Below are 19,919 nucleotides of genomic sequence, written 5' to 3'. Positions count from 1 at the left end.
AAACCTAGAGAATCTCTATCAATAGGCTCTCCTCTAAGAGAAGTCTCTGTCCGATCCAAGTGCTCCTCTGCACCAATCAGCTTTCCCCAATCTCAGTTTAAAAACTGCTCTACAACCTTTTTAATGGTAAGTGCCAACAATCTGGTTCCACTTGGTTTAGGTGGAGTCCATCCTTCCTGTATAGGCTCCCCCATCCCAATAGTTTCCCCAGTTCCTAATGCATCTAAGCCCCTCCTCCCTACACTATTGTCTCATCCACACATTGAGACTCTGAATTTCTGCCTGCTTACATGGCCCTGTGTGTGCAACTGGAAGCATTTCTGAGAATGCCACAACAGAGATCCTGGATTTCTGTCTCCTTCCTAGTAACCTAAATTTGACTTCCAGTATGTCTCTCCTACCCTTCCCTATGTCATTGGTACTAACATGTACCATGATCACCAGCTCCTCTCCAGCACGACACATAAGTCTGTCTAGATGCTTTGAGAGATCCACAACCTTTGCACCAGACAGGCAAGTCACCATACAGTTTTCCCAGCTGTCTATATTTCCAATGATTGAATCTCCCATTATTAACACCTGCCTTTTCCTACTGACTGTTGTCACTGTTCATCTATCTGTAGAGAATCTAGTTTCTTATGGAAGCACTCTAGTAAATGGATTCTTTACCTCCCAATAGATTTGTGGGTGTCTAAAGTCAGAAATCTTTGAAGGGGCCTAATTTGCAAAGGGTCACTGTTTAGCATGTTATGCAAATTGGACCCTTTAACTCAGAGGTGGGCAATAAGCAGCCCGTGGGCAGGACAAGGTTCACCAGGGTTAGCCCCCGGCAGACTGCCCAACACTTTATTTACCCAAGCATCCACAGATATGGCCACTCGCAGCTCCCATTGGCCCCAGTTCGATGCCCTCAGCCACTGCCTATTGCCTACTCCTGCTTTAACACATCTCCAGTTTGGCACAAAAATCCCTGGTCATTTTTCAAAATATACAGTATCGCCAATATCAAACATTCAAAAATCATAAGGTGGCATCCCAGCCCTCCCCCAAAAGAATTAGATCTTTTCTTAAAAATCTCGTGGTTTTTAATCCCAAAAAGCATTGGATTTTTCTGATTTCTCATCTTGTTTCTGAGGATCTGTTCTCTGCAACCAGCAGAGCTAGAAAGGTATCTGTTTGTTTGTTTGGGTGGGATTTTGTGGGAGGAGGGAAGATGAAATGCTCATGTAACTGCATAATTCCAGAAAACAGTTGTTAAGGAAAATACCAAATGTCACAAGATACATATTAACACAGAGAGCATTGGCAACACTGATTTGAGCCTTCGTACATTTAAAAAAACAACCCCATTCTATAGCCCTCCCAAAGCACCTACATGCTCCTCTTGCTGAAGAATTCAGAGGAGGTGCACAGGGGATGATGCCTCGAATAGCCAGGATGCTGATGATGGCTGCCTGGAGTTGGCTCAGAATGAGGACAAACTGAGAAAAGAAACAAAGGAAAGGAGATTGATGCTTCAGTACCACGGACAGACTGTATTTGAGCACAGTGATTTTGCTTTCATGAAGAACATAAACTCCTCTGTTATGATTTTTCTCTCATCTCATCTCATCTCCTGCCTTATGCCTGCCTCTCCCACAAAATAAAATTTTGGAGAAGGCAATATGGCTTGCAGCTTGAAAATTAAATCAAACTTTCTAGCTAAGGACGTATACAAAGACAGAGCAGGGAGATGCTGACTGACTCCTGCTAACTCACTGTGGCAAGTGTGGCTCTTAAACTCTTCCATAGTTATAAGGGAAGTGGCTTTTGTGGCAGAAGGAACTATGTTCTGGGACCAACAGGTCTTTGCAACGGAACCCTAAGAAAGCCAGGCCTGAGGAAGGAAGGGCCAGGTATTGTGTATGCATTATTGTTTAAGTAGCCAATGAAGTCAAACCTCAGGAAGGGAAAGAGAGGGAGGTGTAATATTCTGCATTCCAACCAAACAAACCAGCAGTCATGCAGCACTTTAAAGACTAACAAAATAGTTTGTTAGGTGATGAGCTGTCACGGGACAGACCCAGTTCTAACTTCCAGATCTGGAGAAGTGGGTCTGCCCCACAAAAGCTCATCACCTAATAAATTATTTTGTTAGTCTTTAAAGTGCTACCTGCCTGCTGGCTTGTTTTCTCAGGAAGGGAGTAAGTTTGGACTAAATTCTGTGGGACAGCTTTACTACAGTTGTTTGCAAGCAGGATTTACAGTGCTGCCTAAACAGATTTTTAAAGGTGTTCAGGCATGACTGTGCTCAGTGATGCTGAATTTAGTTGATTTAGGGGTATAGCTCTCATTTTCAAAAGAGATTTAGATACAAGGCTAAATCCCGTTGACAGTCAATGGGCAACACTTAAAATCTGGGCCTATGTGCCTAAAACCTACAGAAGTCACTGTAACCCTGGCCTAATTAGGTGCTTTAGAAAATCCCACATACCTATCTGCTTCTTTATGCATCTAAATATGTTTGCAAATCAGGCCTTTTATGTATAAATTCTCCCTAGAGCAGGCTGCTCTGACACTGCCTGCTCTTACAACCTGTTCTTGCACTGTTCCTGACCTAAGAACTTCCCACCTGCACTAACCAGCGTCTCACTAAGCAAGTCTTTCTGAGCTCGTGTCTTTAGCTGGAGTGTGACCAGAGCATTTTTGAAATCAGACAGGAAAATTGAGCTTTTCACAGATTTGCCCAGGCAGTAATCAGTAAACTGATGCAGAAATCAAAAAACTCCTGCAGGACAGTGAGTACAGAATTCAGTTCAACTGCTCTCTCAAGAACTGACAGATGCAAAGGAGGGAAAGAAAATCTGTGGTTCGATATAAGATTATAAAATCCATTGCTTAAGTTAAAAAGATCTGAACTCGCCTGTGAATCCGTTTTCCATTAAAAAAAAAAAGGACGGAAATGTGCTCATTCAGTTCAGTTATTGCTGTGTTTCCTAGTTGAGTGCTAACAGTGTACAGCACACAGAGGAAGACACAGTTTCTGTCCTAAGGATTTTATAATCTAAGGGTTTCATGCCAGGTGTAATATTTACTTCTGTGAGCAGCCCCTTGGGTTTAATGGGTCTGCTTCTGGTATCAAGTCTGCCTACTGTAGGATCAGATATGAAGGCCAGCTGTGGCCATGCGGAACCGATTTCAGGGCCAGATGATCAGACTATGGCATCACCTGCTGAAAGATTTATTTAAAAACAAACAAATGCATGTGATCGCAGACTAGAGAGAGTGCTTTGAAGTGTGACACCTGTTTAGTCTGCTGGCCTTAGCCATACATTGGTGGACATCTGAAATGTTTACAGGACACATGCAAAGTACCACTGACTACTAGCCGGAAAACTTCCATATGTGGAGCTACACCTGAAAGCAAGACACAGTAAAAAACCAAAATGGTGAAAAATACTAAATACCACACTGAATTTCAAATTACGCTGGTCCGAGATCCAAAAAAACTTTGCTAATTCCTTCCCACCAGACAAACAGCAATATGTGCCAGGTACAGCAGGGGTGGAAGTAAAACTTACATTTCTTACAGGTGCTATTGTATTACTCCCCTGGGGGATGGGGGAGAGGGGAGCAAGCAGGCCTGCTGACGGGAGATGGGGCACAGGGGGCTGATGACCCAGGGCCCAGCATGTCAAAGCGGCCTGAGGCTTTGGCTGACACAGCAGTTGCAGCCATAGCCCTGGGCCCTTTAAATTGCTGCTGGAGCACTGCACTCTGGGCAGTGCTAAGGGCTGGGGGTGTGGGGAGGGTCAGGGCAGGGAGTCGGGGCATGGGGGGAGTGCAGGAGGGCAAGGGTTCCCTTTAGAGAGAACAGGAGGGCTGAAGTCCAGCTCCCATGCCCCCCATTTCCTACCAGCGCTGCTTTTTGCTTGTGCTTCCTCTTCCGTCACTGCCCGGGAGTGAGAAGGAAGCACAGGCTGGGTCACTCACTCCTCTTCACTCAGCAGGCCGGGGGAGAGCCAGGCAGGTGAGCCATGTGCTTTCTTCTCACTTCTGACAGTGACAGAAGGGGAAGAGGAAGCAACAAGCAGCACTGGTAAGGAATGGGGGTGGGGCTTCAGCCCCCTCCTCCCCTCTCTAGTGGTGCCGGAGGTGGGAGCGGCTCAGGCAGTGCCGCAGAAGAGCCCCAGGAGCACAGCTGGAAGCACAGCTGCCCTTCCTCCTGCAGCCCCAGCCAGCTGTTACCAGAATGCACCGACTTCCCGTCACCTCCCATGTACTGCTGGATAGCATCTACCTGCCGCCTGTTTCCTACCCCTTCCCTCAGGCCATGGAATAACAGGTACTGACAGCTTCTGAGTGTCTCATGGACATAGGCTGCACCGCCTCATGGACAGCATGTAGCCAGAGAGACCCAGCAGCTGCTGTATGCTGGCTTAAGCCGCCTCTACGCTGGCTGCGTGCCCCCTGTGTAGACGTGCTACACCAGACTTATTCCTTGGGTCTCAGAGAAAACGACCCTTTTAAACTTTTGCCCTGAGGGGAGGAAAGAGAAGTTACTCACCGTAGTAACGGTGGTTCTTCAAGATGTGTCCCCGTGGGTGCTCCACAATAGGTGTCGGGCTCGCCCGGCGCCGCAGATCGGAACTCCTCCAGCTGTTTCTCCTGGATCGCGCATGCGCCGGTGTGCGCCGCTTCCCTGAGCGTCCCCGGCCACGTGCACGATCCGGTCCCCGCCAGTTCCTTGACCAACCGCCTCGGATGCTCCTGAAAAACACTAGACAGAGATCCGAAGCGGGGAGGATGGGCGGGTGGTGGAGCACCCACGGGGACACATCTCGAAGAACCATCGTTACTACGGTGAGTAACTTCTCTTTCTTCATCGAGTGTCCCCGTGGGTGCTCCACAATAGGTGACTACCCAGCAGTAACCCAAGAAAGGAGGTGGGTAATTGGTTTATGTGCAGCTTGCCCCCGAAAGGACTGCTGTCAAGAGGTGGGTATCCTCTTGGAATACCCGATATAGGGCATAATGCTTGGCGAAGGTGTCATAGGATGACCAGGTCGCCGCTCTACAGATGTCCTTCAACGCAATGCCCTTAAAGAAGGCTGTTGATGCCGCCACCGCCCTGGTGGAGTGAGCCCTGGGCGGGGCCAGCAAAGGAGTCTTTCGAAGTTCGTAGCACATTTTTATACAGGACACAATGTGCTTTCAGATTCTCTGTGAAGAGAGACCTTCTCCTTTTGACCTGGGAGCGAGAGAGACTAGAAGCCTGTCCGTTTTCCGGAAGGACTTAGTTCTGTCTATGTAGAAGGCCAATGCCCTTCTCACATCCAGGAGATGCAGGCGTGCCTCCTTGCTGGAGCTGTGAGGCTTCGGGTAAAACGCGGGTAAAACTATTGGCTCGTTAAGATGGAATTCTGATGCAACTTTTGGAACAAAGGCTGGGTGCAGCCGTAAGGTTACCGCCTCCTTTGAGAATACTGTGCAGGGCGGCGTTGCCATAACTGCTGCAAGCTCACCGACCCTGCGAGCTGACATAATTGCAAGGAGGAAGGTTGTTTTTATCGTAAGGAGATGTAGGGGAACCGTGGCTAATGGTTCAAAAGGAAGACCCGTGAGCATGCTGAGCACCAGGTGCAGGTTCCATGATGGCGGAAGCGGTTTCCGAGGCGGGTACAGGTTTACCAACCCCTTCAAGAACCTGGTAACGACAGGATGGGCAAATACCGGGGGGCCCTCCTCTGTATGCCGAAAGGCTGATATAGCGGCGAGGTGGACTTTTAGCGAGGATAAAGAAAGTCCGTCCCTCTTGAGGTCCAATAAGTATTCAAGTATTACTGGTATAGGAACGGCAAGGGGAGCTAACTGTTTGGCGGAACACCAGGCTGTGAATCGAGTCCATTTCTGCTTATAAGTCTTTCTGGTGGAGGTCCTTTGGCTACTTTCCAGGACTTGTTGTACTCCCTCCATGCATGTACTTTCTAAGGAGCTGAGCCATGGATTAGCCATGCTTGTAGGCACAGGCTCTGAGGGTTCGGGTGCACTATGGACCCCTGGAACTGCGTGAGTAGGTCCGGCGCCACCGGTAGAGGGAGCAGTGGGCGGTCTGACATGCGCAGAAGCAAGGGAAACCATTGCTGCCGATCCCACGTTGGGACTACTAGTATCATGCGAGCTCTCTCCCTTCTGGCTTTCTGCAAGACCTTGTGGATAAGCGCTGCGGGGGGGAACGCGTAAAGTAGGGGGCCCTTCCATGGAATCATGAGTGCGTCCCCCAGGGACCCCCGCCCCACTCCTGCCCTGGAGCCGTACTGAGGACACTTCTTGTTGTGCTGTGTGGCAAACAGATCGATCTGGGGAAACCCCCATGTATGAAAGATCGGTCATAGCAGATCGGCGCAGATCTGCCATTCGTGCGTGAGTGCGAAGCGCCTGCTCAGCTGATCTACTTTCACGTTGTGAGCCCCCGGCAAGTACGAGGCTTTCAACGTAATGTTGTTGGCGATGCACCAGTTCCACAGGCGGACTGCTTCCGCACATAGGGCACGGGATCGGGCTCCTCCTTGTCGATTTATGTAAAACATAGTGGAGGTATTGTCTGTATTGATCCCGACTATTTTGCCACATATGTGGTCTCGGAAATGCTTGCAGGCGTTGAACACTGCTCTGAGCTCTAGTATGTTTATGTGCAGTGACTGTTCTGCAGGGGACCATAGTCCTTGTGTCACCTTGTCACCGATGTGCGCTCCCCATCCTATGTGGGAGGCGTTGGTAGTAAGAAAAATAGAAATTTGTGGTTGGTGAAAGGGCACCCCTGCTAGCAAGTTCTTGGGGTTTACCCACCACGCCAGGGATCTGCGCACCTCTGTCGTGGGCGACACTACCCTGTGAACGGTGTGGGATGTCGGTTTGTAGACGCTCGCCAGCCAATGCTATAGGCTTCGCATGTGCAATCTGGCATTCTGTACCACAAATGTTGCTGACGCCATATGGCCCAGCAGCTGTAAGCACGTCAAGACCGGCACTGTGGGGCTGTGTGTAATGACTTGTACCAGCGTACTGACGGTGCGAAATCGGGCGTCGGGCAGATACACCCTTGCTGTGATAGAGTTTATACGTGCCCCTATGAACTCTATGTCCTGTGTGGGGTCGGTCTTTGACTTTGCGAGGTTGATGACTAGGCCCAGCGAAGAAAACGTGTCCACTATGATGCGTATCATGCGTAGGACCTCTGTCTTCGAGGTTCCTTTCAGTAGGCAGTCGTCCAGGTTTGGAAATATGAATACCCCGTCTGTGCAGGTAGGCTGACACCACTGCCAAGGTTTTGGTAAAGACTCTGGGGGCTGAGGAGAGGCTGAACGGAAGAACCCTGTACTTGAAGTGTTCCTTGCCGACCATGAAGTGGAGGAAGCGCCTGTGTGCTGGGTGGATCGTTATATGAAAGGAAGCATCTTGTAAGTTGAGGGCTGCAAACCAATCTCCATCGTCCAGTGCCGTGAGTATGGAGGTGACTGTAATCATCCGAAACCATTGCTTGCGCAAGTGGCGGTTGAGGCCCCGAAGATCTAAGATGGGCCTTCAGCCTCCTGTTTTCTTCTCTGTGAGGAAGTAGCGTGAATAAAACCCTTTCCCCTGGAATTGTTCCGGCACTCTTTCCACCGCCTCTATGAACATAAGGTGGTCCACCTCCTGTTTGAGCCTCACCTCGTGGGCAGTGTCCCAGAGGTGGGGCCTGGAGGGAGGCTTCGTCAGTGGGAGCGACTGGAAGGGGATTGCGTAACCCGTGGCTATGATCTCCAGCACCCATTTGTCTGCGGTGATCTTTTGCCATTGGGAGTGAAACGGTCTGAGGCGATTATGGAACATGAGACGAGAGTGGCATTGCGCGATGGTAGTGACAGTGCAGCTCTCGACATGCTCGTCAAACTTGTTGCCTTTGGGCCTGTCCCGAGGGTGTACGGCTTTGTTGGGAATGTCGCCTGGGAGTTCTGTACTGTTGCTGCTGTTGATGTCGCCCTTGGTCGTAGCCCCGCTGATACTGCGCACGTTGTGGTTGGTACGGGTAGCGTGTTTGCTGAGGGTAATATTTTTTTTTCCTATATGGAGGGGTATAAATACCCAGGGTTCTAAGTGTAGCTCTCGAGTCCTTACTGGAGTGGAGGACTGAGTTGGTTGAGTCTGCAAACAACTTTTGCGTGTCGAAGGGAAGATCCACGATCTTCGCCTCTAGATCCCTCGGGATGCCCGATGTCTGGAGCCAGGATTCTCTACGCATGACCACTGCTGTAGCCGTTGAGCGTGCCGCCGTATCTGCCACATCCAGGGCGATCTGGACTCCCGTCCTCGAAGCGGCGTAGCCCTCTTGCACAATTGCCTTTAACACCGGCTTCTTATCCTCTGTAAGTGAATCCATGAGAGAAGTAAGCTTGGAGTAATTATCAAAGTTATGGTTTGCTAGGTGTGCCGCATAATTTGCCATTCTCAATAGCAGGGTGGAAGAGGAATATACCTTCCTGCCAAACAGCTCTAGCTTCTTGGCATCTTTGTCCGATCCCCCCAATTTGTACTGAGAAGTCTTTGACCTCTGCTGGGACGATTTGACCACCAGTGAGTTCGGTTGTGGGTGACTGAAGAGGAACTCCATGCCCTTTGCTGGGACGAAGTACTTCTTGTCCGCTCTTTTATTCATAGGCGGAACAGAGGCCGGAGTCTGCCATATGGTAGTGGCTGACTCCATAATGGCTTCGTCCAGCGGGATAGCAATTTTGGATGAAGTCGGGGGTCTCAAATTTTTCAGGAGTTTGTGATGTTTCTCCTGCACCTCTGCCGTTTGAATGCCTTGCGTGAAAGCCACCCTTTTAAACAGCTCCTGAAACTGTTTAAGGTCATACGGGGGAGCGACATCCCCGGGGGCCATGGCCTCATCTGGGGAGGATGAGGAGGAACCACTAGGGTAAACCCCCCTCGAACTCTCAGGTTCCTGCGGTCGATGGTGTACCTGCTCGCTGGAAGATTGCGAAGGAAAGTCTTGGGGTTCTAAAATTAACTCCCCTTGAGATAACTGAGTTTCCACCCCCGCCCGGGAGCGTCCACGGGGGTATTGGCTGGCCGGGGGGACCTGCCCCTGGGCGTAGGCCTGGGGCGTCTGTGTCAAGCATGATAGGAACGACCATGGCAGCACGGGCACGGGTCCAAGGACGGAGACCTGGACCACTCTTGGGGTGTGTACCCCCGATGTCTGGGACAGCGAGACCTCCACGATGACACAGATAGCGGTGACACTGGTTTGTGATAGTACTCCAGAGGATCCAATCCCAGAAAGGGCGAAGGTGGCCCCAGCCATGGTGACATTGGTTGGAGGAACGGAGAAGGAGGTTCTGGATAGGCCGGTGGAGACCGCGGCCTTCTGGGTGGCGTGTGTAGCACAGGGGGAGAGCTTGTTGTTAGCTGCAGTGCAGCCCTGTCCGGAGAAGGGCTGCGGTGCCGGGTTTTTGCTCTTGCCTTTCCCCTACCCTGAGGGGCTGGCACCGCCCCCTGCCGCGCCGGGGATCTCGGCCCTGCTGTCGGCGCCGCGCTCGGCACGCTCAGCTGCGGTGCCGCGCGGATAACGTCCTCCAGTGCCTGCGGGCTCCGTGCCTGCTGGCCCTGCACCGTTGGTGCCGCGGGGGTCGGTGCCACCCGTGGCGGTGCCCCCGGTTCCTGCGCTGGCCTGGCCGCCGCTCTAGGTGCTGCGCGTGTTGGCTGTTTTGTAATCGGAGGCTCAGCCTCTGCCATGTGCGCTGCCACGGTGCCACTGGCCTGAATATGAGGCTGGGGGATATGTGCTCCGCCCATCCCACTCGCTGAGACCGCCGGCAGGGATCGAGCTGGGGAGAGCTTCCTCCGTTTTTGCACCGAGGGGGTCAGAGAAGCTGCCTTCCTTTTGTGGAACCCAGAGGGCCCTTCTGATTGCCTCTCCGGCGCGTCTGGCTGGAGGGCCTTATCAAACAAGAGCATTTTAAGACGCATTTCTCCGTCTTTTCTTGCCCTGGCTGTGAGCTTAGCACGGTGGGAACACTTCTGGGTAACGTGTGATTCCCCCAGGCATCAGATGCATACACTATGCCCATCGGAGGCCAGCATAGCTTCACGGCAGGACTCACACTTTTTAAAGCCTGAAGAAGCCATCTCGGTGAGTCTTTTACTGTTAATAGGGTACCTAGCACCTTATCCGTGCCTGTTTACCTGAATCGCGGACCCCGGCCTGCAGGGCAGCGGGCGGCCTACTGGCCTTCACGTCCACTCTTCTTCTCCGCTCCTCTCTCTCCTTTTTTTTTTTTTTTTTTAATATTCTCTTTGTCCTCTCTCTCTCTCTTTTTTTTTTTTTTTTTTGAAAAAAAGAAACAACAATTTACATATAGAAACACTGTCTAATCTGACTCTGGCTGTAGCCTGAGCAAATTCTGTCTGCAGCCAATGGCGGTTGAGAAGGAACTGGCGGGGACCGGATCGCGCACATGGCTGGGGACGCGCAGGGGAGCGGCGCACGCCGGCGCATACGCGATCTAGGAGAAACTGCTGGAGGAGTTCCGATCTGCGGCGCCAGGCGAGCCCGACACCTATTGTGGAGCACCCACAGGGACACTCGATGAAGAAGTGTCGCTTGTTCCAGGAAAAGGAAGTTCTGTTTTGCGGGGGGTGGGCACAGACAGAAGGGGAGCGACCGGGGGAGGGTGTCTATCTCCTGAGAGCAGGGCACCAGGAAGAAGGCCCTCACACAGTGAAGCTGCCAAGAACTTGCCTGAACTCTGGGATGGACAGAGCGGCCAATGGGAGACATCCCAGGAGGACAATGTGCCAGGGCAGAATCATCCAAGAAAGAGAAACCGCAGCTGGACCCAGTACGATAGGGGGCTGTGAGTACTGGGGCTCGTGAATTTGCATTGGGAACGAGGCGGGGAGGCTGTAGCTAGCTAAGTGGGTGGTCAGCACAGTCATCACAGTCGGTGCATTTTGCAGAAAGCAACAGAAGATGGCTCTGAAGGGGTTTGTTGGGGAAAGTTTGGTGGTACGCCAGGTGACCAGGAGCACCCACGACTCAAACTTTGCCCGCAGCTCCTGAATGCTGCGTGTAGACACAGTGCTCAGTGTTTGCCCTTTCAGACTGTGGTACAGCGGCTGCGTGGTGGATGTCACCCTGTTTTACCATTCTGAGTACGTTTCCCCTTGTTGTTATTCTCCAGCCATCCCCCTGTAAATAAGTCTTTCCCTTTTCTATACTCACTGTACTCTTTAGTGCGTATGTGGTCACTTAGGGGGGAGGTGCGGTGTGGCTTTGGAACAGGTGCTGCTGGAGAAGAGGGGACTTTCCTGCTGCACCTCTGCACTCAGCTTTTCTTGGCTAGAGCTGCCACCAGAACAGACTCCATCTTGGCAATGAGGACGCTAAAGTTACAACTGTGTGTGACTCGCACTGCAGTAGCTTAGTGCAGCAAACTGCTCAGGTATGAGTCATGTTTTATACAGGTTGAATGTCTCTGGTCCGGCATCCTCAGGACCTGATCGGTGCTGAATGAGAGAATTTGCTGGACCATGGGACGTCAATATTTGCTAGCACATTACCAACACTTCCACTACTTACTGGGCTCTAAGAAGACATTGGGGGTAAACTACAGCTAAATAACAGCACAGAACACTGAGAGCCAGGACTGGTGGCTGGAAACAAACATTATGAGACCATGGGAAACTTGGCCACACCCATGATAAGTGGTCATCCAGCTAACTAAAACCATGCCAGATTACTCATGTTGCCAGATTAGAGAGGTTCAACCTGTAATTCTTGCCACTGCATTTGCACTAGAGTCTAAAACCTTCAGAGGCAAGGCCTTACTGCACCACTTCTTAAGGATGCCCACAGATGGCAGGGCCCAAAGAATAGGATCCTGCCTCAATCCCTGATCAAGAGAGGTACCTACCTTTCATGGGTTTCTTTAATAGGGAAAATGGATAGAACTACATCTGTCACATATAGCATTACACTCTACTATTCACTGTTCTCATTTCTAGACTGCCCAAGAAAAATAACTAATGTCCTACAAACAGCAGCATGTTGCAATAATTCTAACAAGAACCCCGGCCCCTTCCAGAGCTCTTCCCATCTTTTAAAGTACAGAGTCGAATTTTAACATTGTAAAACAGCGTATACAATCTACGAAGCTTCCTTTATGCTGTGAAAAGAGGGCTCAGGTATATGCTGTTTTTCCCACAGCACAAGGAAGGGTGGATTATAAATATTTCTCAGTTCTCCAGGATTATGCAAAGACCAGACGCAAGTTAACACATATTGGGCATACACTGCAGATAAACACAATCCTTCCGAGAGAAATTACAGCTTTAACCAATCCAACGGTGTGCATTGGAACAGCAAGTTTTAAATTACAGTCTTTGAACTCAGAAGCAATAAGCCATAGCAAATTCTGCCCAGGATTGGGGTTATTCTATACCAACAGCGATGCCAATTCAGAACTGAAATGTGAAGACTCTTACCTGATAAAGTGCAAACTTAGGAATGATATTCTTGCAGTTAAGAAGAACTCGAACATGTTGAAACATGATTCCAATCGGCCATAGAGCAATGATTGTAAGGACACCAATGAAGCAGTTAATCCAAATTACAGCTCCCTTGGGCGTTAACTGAGAAGCAAATTAAACAGGCATGTGGATAAGACCTGGAAACTGTGACGAAAGAAAGAGTTTGTTTCTATTTTTACAAAAGCTGCAATAAACAGCAGAAGCCTCTGGGATTTGCACTGGAAACCGCAATGAAAGGGATAACATAGGATCATAGGGTTGGAAGGGCCCTCAGGAGGTCACCTAGTCCAGCCCCCTGATTCAAGCAGGATCAACCCCCACTTAGTCATCCCAGCCAGCACCTTGTCAAGCTGGGACTTAAAAACCTCTACGCATGGTGAATCCACCACCTTTCCAGGCAATACATTGAAGTGCTTCACCACCTTCCTGGTGAAGTAGTTTTTGCTAATATCCAACCTACTCCTCTCCTTCTGTAACTTCAGACCATTATTCCTTGTTCTACCATCTGTTACCACTGAAAACAGTTTCTCTCCATCCTCTTTAGCGCACCCCTTCAGGTGCTATTAAATCACCCCTCAGTCTTCTCTTCTGTAAACTAAATAGGCCCATATCCCTCAGCCTCTCTTCATAGGTCATGTGCTCCGGCCCCTTAATCATTTTCGTTGCCCTCCGCTGAACCTGCTCCAGCACATCCACATCCTTTTTATACTGGGAGGCCCAAAACTTGACACAATATTCCAGATGCGGCCTCACCAGTGCCAAATAGAGGAAAACAACCACTTCTCTCGATCTGCTCACAGTGCTCCTCCTAATGCATCCTAACATGCCATTAGCCTTCTTGGCTACAACGGCACAATGTTAACGCATATCTAGCTTGTCATCCACCATAATCCCTAGGTTCCTTTCTGTTGTACTGCTGCTTAGCCGGTTGGTCCCCAGTCTACAAAAATGCTTGGGATTCTTCAGTCCCAAGTGCAGGACTCTACACTTACCCTTGTTGAACCTCATGAAATTTCTTTTGGCCCAATCCTCCATTTTTCCAGGTCACTCTGGATTCTATCTCTACACTCCACTATATCTACCTCTCTCCCCCAGCTTGGTGTCATCCATAAACTTGCTCAAGGTGCAATCCAGTCCCTCATCCAGGTCATTAATAAAGATGTTGAACTACACTGGCCCCAGAACTGAACCTTTGGGCACTCCACTTGAAACAAACAACCATCCAGATAATGAGCCACTGACCACTACCTGTTGGGCCCAACTGTCAAGCCAGCTTTCTACCTATCTTATAGTCGATGGATCCAATCCATACGTCCTCAATTTATGGGCAAGAATGTTGTGGGAGACCATATCAAAAGCTTTGCTGAACTCAAGGTATATCACATCCACTGACTTCACCATGTCCACAGAGCCTGTTACCTCATCGTAGAAGTTAATCAGACAGGTCAGGCATGACTTATCCATGTTGACTACTCTTGATCACCTTCCCCTCTTCCAAGTGCTCCAAAATGGATGCCTTGAGGATCCCCTCCATTATTTTCCCAGGCACTGAGGTAAGGCTGACTGGTCTATAGTTCCCTGGATTGTCCTCCTTTCCTTTTCTGCAGATGGGCACTACACTTGCCTTTTTCCAGTCATCTGGGATCTCTCGCGATCTCCAAGGCTATGTCTACCGTAGCCACCTTTCGAAAGGCGGATGCTTTGAGACACTTTGGCGGATGCCATTGAGGAGCTCTCATGAATATGCAGCGCCTCATTAGCATAATGCCAGCTGCAGCAATTTGAAAGTGCTGCTTTCAAATCGTGCACCACCCATGTGGATGGGGACCTTTTGAAAGGACCCCCCAGTCTTCGAAAGCCCCTTATTCCTATTTGGTTTTAGGAATAAGGGACTTTCGAAGGCTGGGGGGTCCTTCTGAAAGGCCCCCATCTACACGGGAGGCATGAGGTTTGAAAGCGGCACTTTCGAATCGCTGCGGATGGCATTATGCTAATGAGGCGCTGCATATTCATAACAGCGCCTCACTGGCATCTGCCAAAGTGTCTCATTAGCACCCCCTTTCGAAAGGCAGGGGCATGGGTAGACATAGCCCAAGAGCCTTCAAAGGTAATGGCCAAAGGTTCAGCAGTGACATCTACCAATTCCCTCAGTATCCTTGGGTGCATTAATTCCAGACCCGTGAATCTGTGTACATCTAGGTTTTTTTTTTTCCTTTCTAGGTAGCTGTTTAGTCCTTCCTTCCCCACTGATGGCTGACCTCCACCTTCCCATATCGCACTGTCTAGCATCATAGTATAGGAGCTGTCCTTGTCTGTGAAGACTGAGGCAAAAAAAACATTGAGTACTTCAGCTTTTCTTGCATCACTGTCACTAGGTTACTTCTCTCATCCAGTAACGGCCCCACGCCTTCCTTGATAACCCCCTTACTGTTAACATGTCTGTAGAAACCCTTCTTGTAACCCTTCACATCACTTGCCAGATGCAGTTCCAATTACGCTTTTGCTTCCCTGATTACTCCCTGGCATTCTCCAGCCATGTATTTATACTCCTCCTTAGTCAACTCTCCACGTTTCCATTTCTTATACGCATCCTTTTTGAGTTTAAACTGACCAAGGATTTCTCTGTTAAGCCAAGCTGGTTGCCTACCATATTTGCATTTCTTACTATGCAGCAGGATGGTTTGTTCCTGTGCCTTCAGTAAGACTTCTTTAACATACTGCCAGTTCTCCTGAACTCTTTTCCCCTTCATCTTCATTTCCCAAGGGATCCTGCCCCTCAGTTCTCTCAGGGAATCGAAGTCTGCTCTTTTGAAATCAAGGGTCTGCATTTTACTGCTCATCTTTCTCCCTTTTGTCAGGATCCTGAACTCTACCTACTCATGGTCACTGCAGCCCAGGTTGCGACCCACTTCTATTTCTCCACTAGCTCTTCCCTGTTTGTGAGCAACATGGAGTGCAGTGCTTGGTCATCACACAGCCAGTAACCTACAAAACTGGTAGGACCTGGGAAGGTGATGAAGAGCGAGATTCTTCAAGGACCGAAGCACACGCACACATCCATCAACAGCAGTGGAAGCTGCAGGTGCTCAGCATCATGCAGGATCAAGCCAAGGATGCCCTGCCAGATGCGTCTTCTGAAAGGCAAATTGTCTACCTCAACAGCTTCAACTATATTTTAGGATATATTTGGAACTATAAATAACACAGAAGACTTCATTATTATTACTTTGACTCACACATCATGTCATTTTCAAGAGGGGCACACTTCTCAGGATGCACAAAAATTTAGATTCCAGGCCAAAACTCAGCACCAACTGATCCTGTGATCAAGGAGTCCTTCAAGTGAAATATATCTTAGAGTGGCCATCCTTTTTACATGTTTGAAAGGCCCCTTGTTTTGAGGTCTGCAGGGGACCCTTATAACTCTGGGACAATCCTGTTCGCAAAACCTTTCCCAGGCAGCTTTTTTGCAAGAGTTTTCACTTACAAATAATTCCATTTTTGCTGCAGTGGAAAGAGATAAAAGTTTGCTTGAAAACAGCCTTTGGCTTTTTGTTCATGGAAAAGCATCCTCATCCACTGGCTTTAGCAGCGTTGTAATTATCCTCTGAGACATCTTGGTTTTTGTGCATTTTACCAACTTATTCAGTTTATGGGATGGAGCCCACACAACAGGCAGTTCAGCTTTGCCTTTATTCGCAAGCTTCTCGGATTGATGTTTTCACTGAGAATGTTAAAATCAGGCTCCTCATTCATTGAAGGCCAAGGGGCTCTTACCACAGACCAGGCAATTCTCCAGAGTGCTACCAGACACTGGGAAGGAGAAGTGAGCATACGCGAAGGGCACTGCACAACAGATGCTACAGAAATGTATGAATGGAATCAGAGGAGGATAAAGGGAAGACGGCCTCCTGATGATGATTGCAACTCCACAAGCAGAACTAGCTGGAATTTTTCAAACTAGAGAAAACTCCTAGAAATTTGGTTTTCTTACTCACAGTGGCCGTGTCTACACTAACCCCAAACTTCGAAATTGCCATGCAAGTGGCCATTTCGAAGTTTACTAATGAAGCGCTGAAATACATATTCAGCGCTTCATTAGCATGTGGGCGGCCATGGCACTTTGAAATTGATGCGCCTCGCCGCCGCGCGGCTCATCCCGACGGGGCTCCTTTTCGAAAGGACCCCGCCTACTTCGAAGTTCCCTTATTCCCATGAGCAGATGGGAATAAGGGGACTTCGAAGTAGGCGGGGTCCTTTCGAAAAGGAGCCCCGTCGGGATGAGACGCGCGGCGGCGAGGCGCATCAATTTCGAAGTGATGAAGCACCAGTTTGCCTACTGCAGCGGAAGGTTGGGATAGTATGGCTGCAGCGTGGGAGCTAAAGGCATACTTCAGGTTCTAGCTGTTCTGCTGTTGGCTCCCCAGTAGACTCTGATCTAATAGATCATGTTTGCACGAGCAGATGGGAATAAAGGGACTTCGAAGTAGGCGGGGTCCTTTCAAAAAGGAGCCCCGTCGGGACGAGCCACACGGCGGCAAGGCGCGTCAATTTCGAAGTGCCGCGGCCGCCCGCATGCTAATGAAGCGCTGAATATGTATGTCAGTGCTTCATTAGTAAACTTCGAAATGGCCACTTGCATGGCAATTTCAAAGTTTGGGGCTAGTGTAGACACAGCCAGCGTGTTACACAGAGAATGCTTTTTCCATTTTTTTTCCAGTGGAAATGTTTTATCGAAAAAAAAGTCCTTGAGAGGCAACATTGTCTAGTGTGCAGGGCAGGAGCATGAGCTAGGAAACCTGGGTTCTGTTCCTGGTTCTGCCAGTGACTTGCTATGTGACCTTGAACAAGACATTTCCTCTTACTATGCCTTGGTCTCCTTTCCTCCCCTGGTCAGCGTTGGCTGTTTATATTGTGAATTCTTCTATGAGAGGACCATCTCTCAGGATGTGTTTGCACAGCACCCAGCACCTGCTCTTGGTTGAGGCCATCCATGCCAGCTAAACAGGCATGACCTCAATGCCACAGGTCCCTAGCTCCTCTCTGGAAAGGTACTGTGTTCGTGAAAAAAAGCCTGACACCCCTTCAGCAGAACTGGAACCTGTTGTGAGCATGATTTTATTCCATGACAGTTGGCAGCAGGGCAAGGAGAATGTACAACGTTACCATTCTGCACTAACAGACAGGTACTCACTTTACACGGAGGGACAGCACAGTATGGCGTGGGATGATGAGCTGGTCTGCCATTTGTAGGATGCTGGTTGGTACATAAACCTGGCCTGGTAGATATTGATCACCAAGCCAAAGTTTACAAGCTTGATGAGCAATGGCTGGTTAGAATATTCACTTACATCCGAAAGGCTGTAGTTTCCATTGGTCCAAAGTACTACTGACAGAAACATTAGCACAGGTCGAAGGAAAGCCAGTTGAAAAGTCCCCAACTTCAGCAGAAATAGGGTGCGTCTGCAAGTCAAAAAAACACCACTGGTTAATGAGTTTGGTTATGGTGAATAACCACCTTGTTAATCAGCTTAACAAGCTGTCACTAGATACAGTGACAATGGAGGCCCCAGACATTTCATATGCACTGCAAAGGGCTGCAATCTGATGAGGTACCTCCTCTAGAACCTAAATAACTTGTCCAGAATTCTCTCATATTTCATGTCACACTGAAAGATGTAGACACAAATTCAGCAGGTAATGTGTTTGCTCCGTTGCTGGCTCTGCAGCAGCAGTTAAATAACTAACGGAGCTGTGCAAACGTGATCTATTAGATCAGAGTCTACCGGGGAGCCAACAGCAGAACAGCTAGTACCTGAAATATGCCTTTAGCTCCCACGCTGCAGCCATACTATCCCAACCTTCCGCTGCAGTAGGCAAACTGGTGCTTCATCACCAGCATTAAAGGTACTGGTAAGTTACCATAGCTCTTCAATCCTTGTCTACCGAGACCAGGTCACATGATGGCATCTTCCTGACTAGTGCCACTTCCCCAGCCCCCAGTCTTGGGGCAGTCCAGGAAAGCAGGGGCTTTGCAGGCATAGGAGAGAGGATCTACATTTTTCAGAGTACTCCGCTCACCAACACTGTTCAGTAGCCATCCACTTTTCCTCCTCTCCATCCTCCAAGGCCAGAGAAACTCATTCACCTTTGATCGCTGCCCTTCCCAGCCCCAGCAGGACAGCTGCTCCACACTTTGCTCTGTGCACTGAGTCATAATCACAGACCCAAAAATATCTTTTAGATTTTTTTTTTAAATACCATGAGGGAAGTGTGCAGAGGAGGGGAACTGATTGCCGCTCAGATCCATGAAAGCTGCTCACAGGGGAGCTGTCTAAGTGCACATTGGGGAAGATCCAGCTACTGCTCCCATTTTCTTTGTCAGCTTTATTAGTCCTCATCTGCTCCCCAGCTCTCACTCGTTGTCTTTATTCTTATCTTCACTGTTGTGCCCTTGGCCCCTCAGCCACCCTACCTAATGGAGGCTCAGCAGCCAGCCAGCTGCCATTTAAAGTGTAATGTGATATACTAATGAACCTTGATTTGTTATAATTGCTCAATTAATACAGCCATAATTACATCATTACCATGATAATTTTACTCCCGCAAATAATTACAGAACTTTAAATGGTACAAACAGCGTGAAACGGGCTGAGACAGGTCACCCGATCAGCCCTTTGCCCTTTCAAGCACTTGCATAATTGTGTGAAAAAAACCCAAATGTGTTGCTGATAGAAACCTGTTACTGTACTTTCCCTTCCCCTGTTCCTGACCCTTCTCCCTCTTATTTGCCCTAGCGTGTCTTAGCTCTCATCCTTATTTGTTGTTTTAAAAAAATAAGCTGTATTCAGCCAACCGAGAGACACCTGTGCAAAGAGGGGCAGAGGAGGCTGAAATTTTCAAGAAGTCATCCTCTCCCCTGGAGGAGTGTAGCAAGCTCCAGAGTAGGTAGAAGGCAGGTCTCCCAACCCAAGGTACCAATGAGAAGGAGCCCACCACATGTCTGCAGAGACAGGAGCCATCCCACAAAGACAGCCGTCCTTCCACCCACTGGCAGCAGGACTTCTGCAACAGCTCCACTGTCACTGAAAAGCTGAATGTCCCCTGGGTTGAACAGGAATGATACTACAGAGACTGTTGGATCCTCCACTCCAAGTGCTTCCATCCCAAAACAGTACAGAATAGCTGCTGAAGCAGTAAATATTGATGTCACCCCAAAACATTAAGACACCTTCAAAGGACATTCCAAGATTCACAGAGGTGATGCATTCAGAATGCACCGGGGATGGAAGCAAGTTTCCCTGCAGCAGGAAGAGCCACTATTGTACATGTGGCTCTGGTATGTTGCTGGTTTCTGACACCAG

General features: G+C 49.2%; 1 protein-coding gene across 1 annotated transcript in view; it reads right to left on the bottom strand.

Moving 5' to 3' along the window:
* The window catches only part of LOC142006867 (organic solute transporter subunit alpha-like), a 48,179-nt gene that overhangs the window by 9,320 nt on the left and 18,940 nt on the right, over positions 1-19,919 (bottom strand). Inside the window, exons 5-7 of the mRNA XM_074983377.1 lie at positions 17,907-18,018; positions 12,511-12,657; positions 1,376-1,481 (exon numbers count right to left, since the gene is read on the bottom strand). Of these exons, the coding sequence (XP_074839478.1) occupies positions 1,376-1,481; positions 12,511-12,657; positions 17,907-18,018 (365 nt within the window). The remainder of the gene's footprint in view (positions 1-1,375; positions 1,482-12,510; positions 12,658-17,906; positions 18,019-19,919) is intronic.

Source organism: Carettochelys insculpta, chromosome 1, assembly GCF_033958435.1.
Source record: "Carettochelys insculpta isolate YL-2023 chromosome 1, ASM3395843v1, whole genome shotgun sequence".
Classification (NCBI taxonomy): Eukaryota; Metazoa; Chordata; order Testudines; family Carettochelyidae; genus Carettochelys; species Carettochelys insculpta.
Note: the sequence above shows the minus strand (reverse complement) of the source record. Positions and strands in the feature narration are given on the sequence as shown.